General features: G+C 42.5%; 1 protein-coding gene across 1 annotated transcript in view; it reads right to left on the reverse strand.

Moving 5' to 3' along the window:
- The window catches only part of T265_00172 (hypothetical protein), a gene marked incomplete at both ends in the record, with an annotated part of 2,432 nt that extends 2,200 nt beyond the window's left edge, over positions 1-232 (reverse strand). The window contains 2 exons of the mRNA XM_009163829.1: positions 6-98; positions 122-232. Coding sequence (XP_009162093.1) covers positions 6-98; positions 122-232 — 204 coding nt within the window. The remainder of the gene's footprint in view (positions 1-5; positions 99-121) is intronic.
- Positions 233-511: the final 279 nt, after the last annotated feature.

Raw genomic sequence — 511 nt, forward strand, 5'->3', positions numbered from 1 at the left:
CTTACTAGCTTCTTCGGATTCCACGGCTTTCCGTTTTTCTTGGAGGGCGCCTGCTGCATTTGTAGTACACCCATTCGTAACGCAAGATAGTGTTGGCGCTTCAATTACTAGATGAACGCACAAATATCACAAAGTTATCCTTCATGTATTGATTTAAGGTCATCTCAAATGCCGTGAAGGATGAAAACGATACACCCACAAATTTCTCAACGAAAGCCACTTCCGAAGCCATAGCAGACGAAGTTCAAAGCGGAATGTCCGCCAATAATTTTCAAATGAAATCGATTAAAACAAATCGCAAAAAAATAACGGCAGATGAGGGGGGTTTTCAGCCTACGCATATATGCAAAGAAGTGCAACATTTTCACGTTAAAGTTTTTATTTCGTCCGCAGGCGTTTTGCAGAAAAATACATTGTGCGTCTAGCCGCTGGCGTGGGATAGGGCGTTCAGTATTCGCACAACTGTAGTGAATTTTCGAAAAATACGGCGCTTTCCCGATGAACTAAAAGG

Source organism: Opisthorchis viverrini (genome assembly GCF_000715545.1).
Source record: "Opisthorchis viverrini unplaced genomic scaffold opera_v5_1, whole genome shotgun sequence".
NCBI classification, from domain to species: Eukaryota; Metazoa; Platyhelminthes; class Trematoda; order Opisthorchiida; family Opisthorchiidae; genus Opisthorchis; species Opisthorchis viverrini.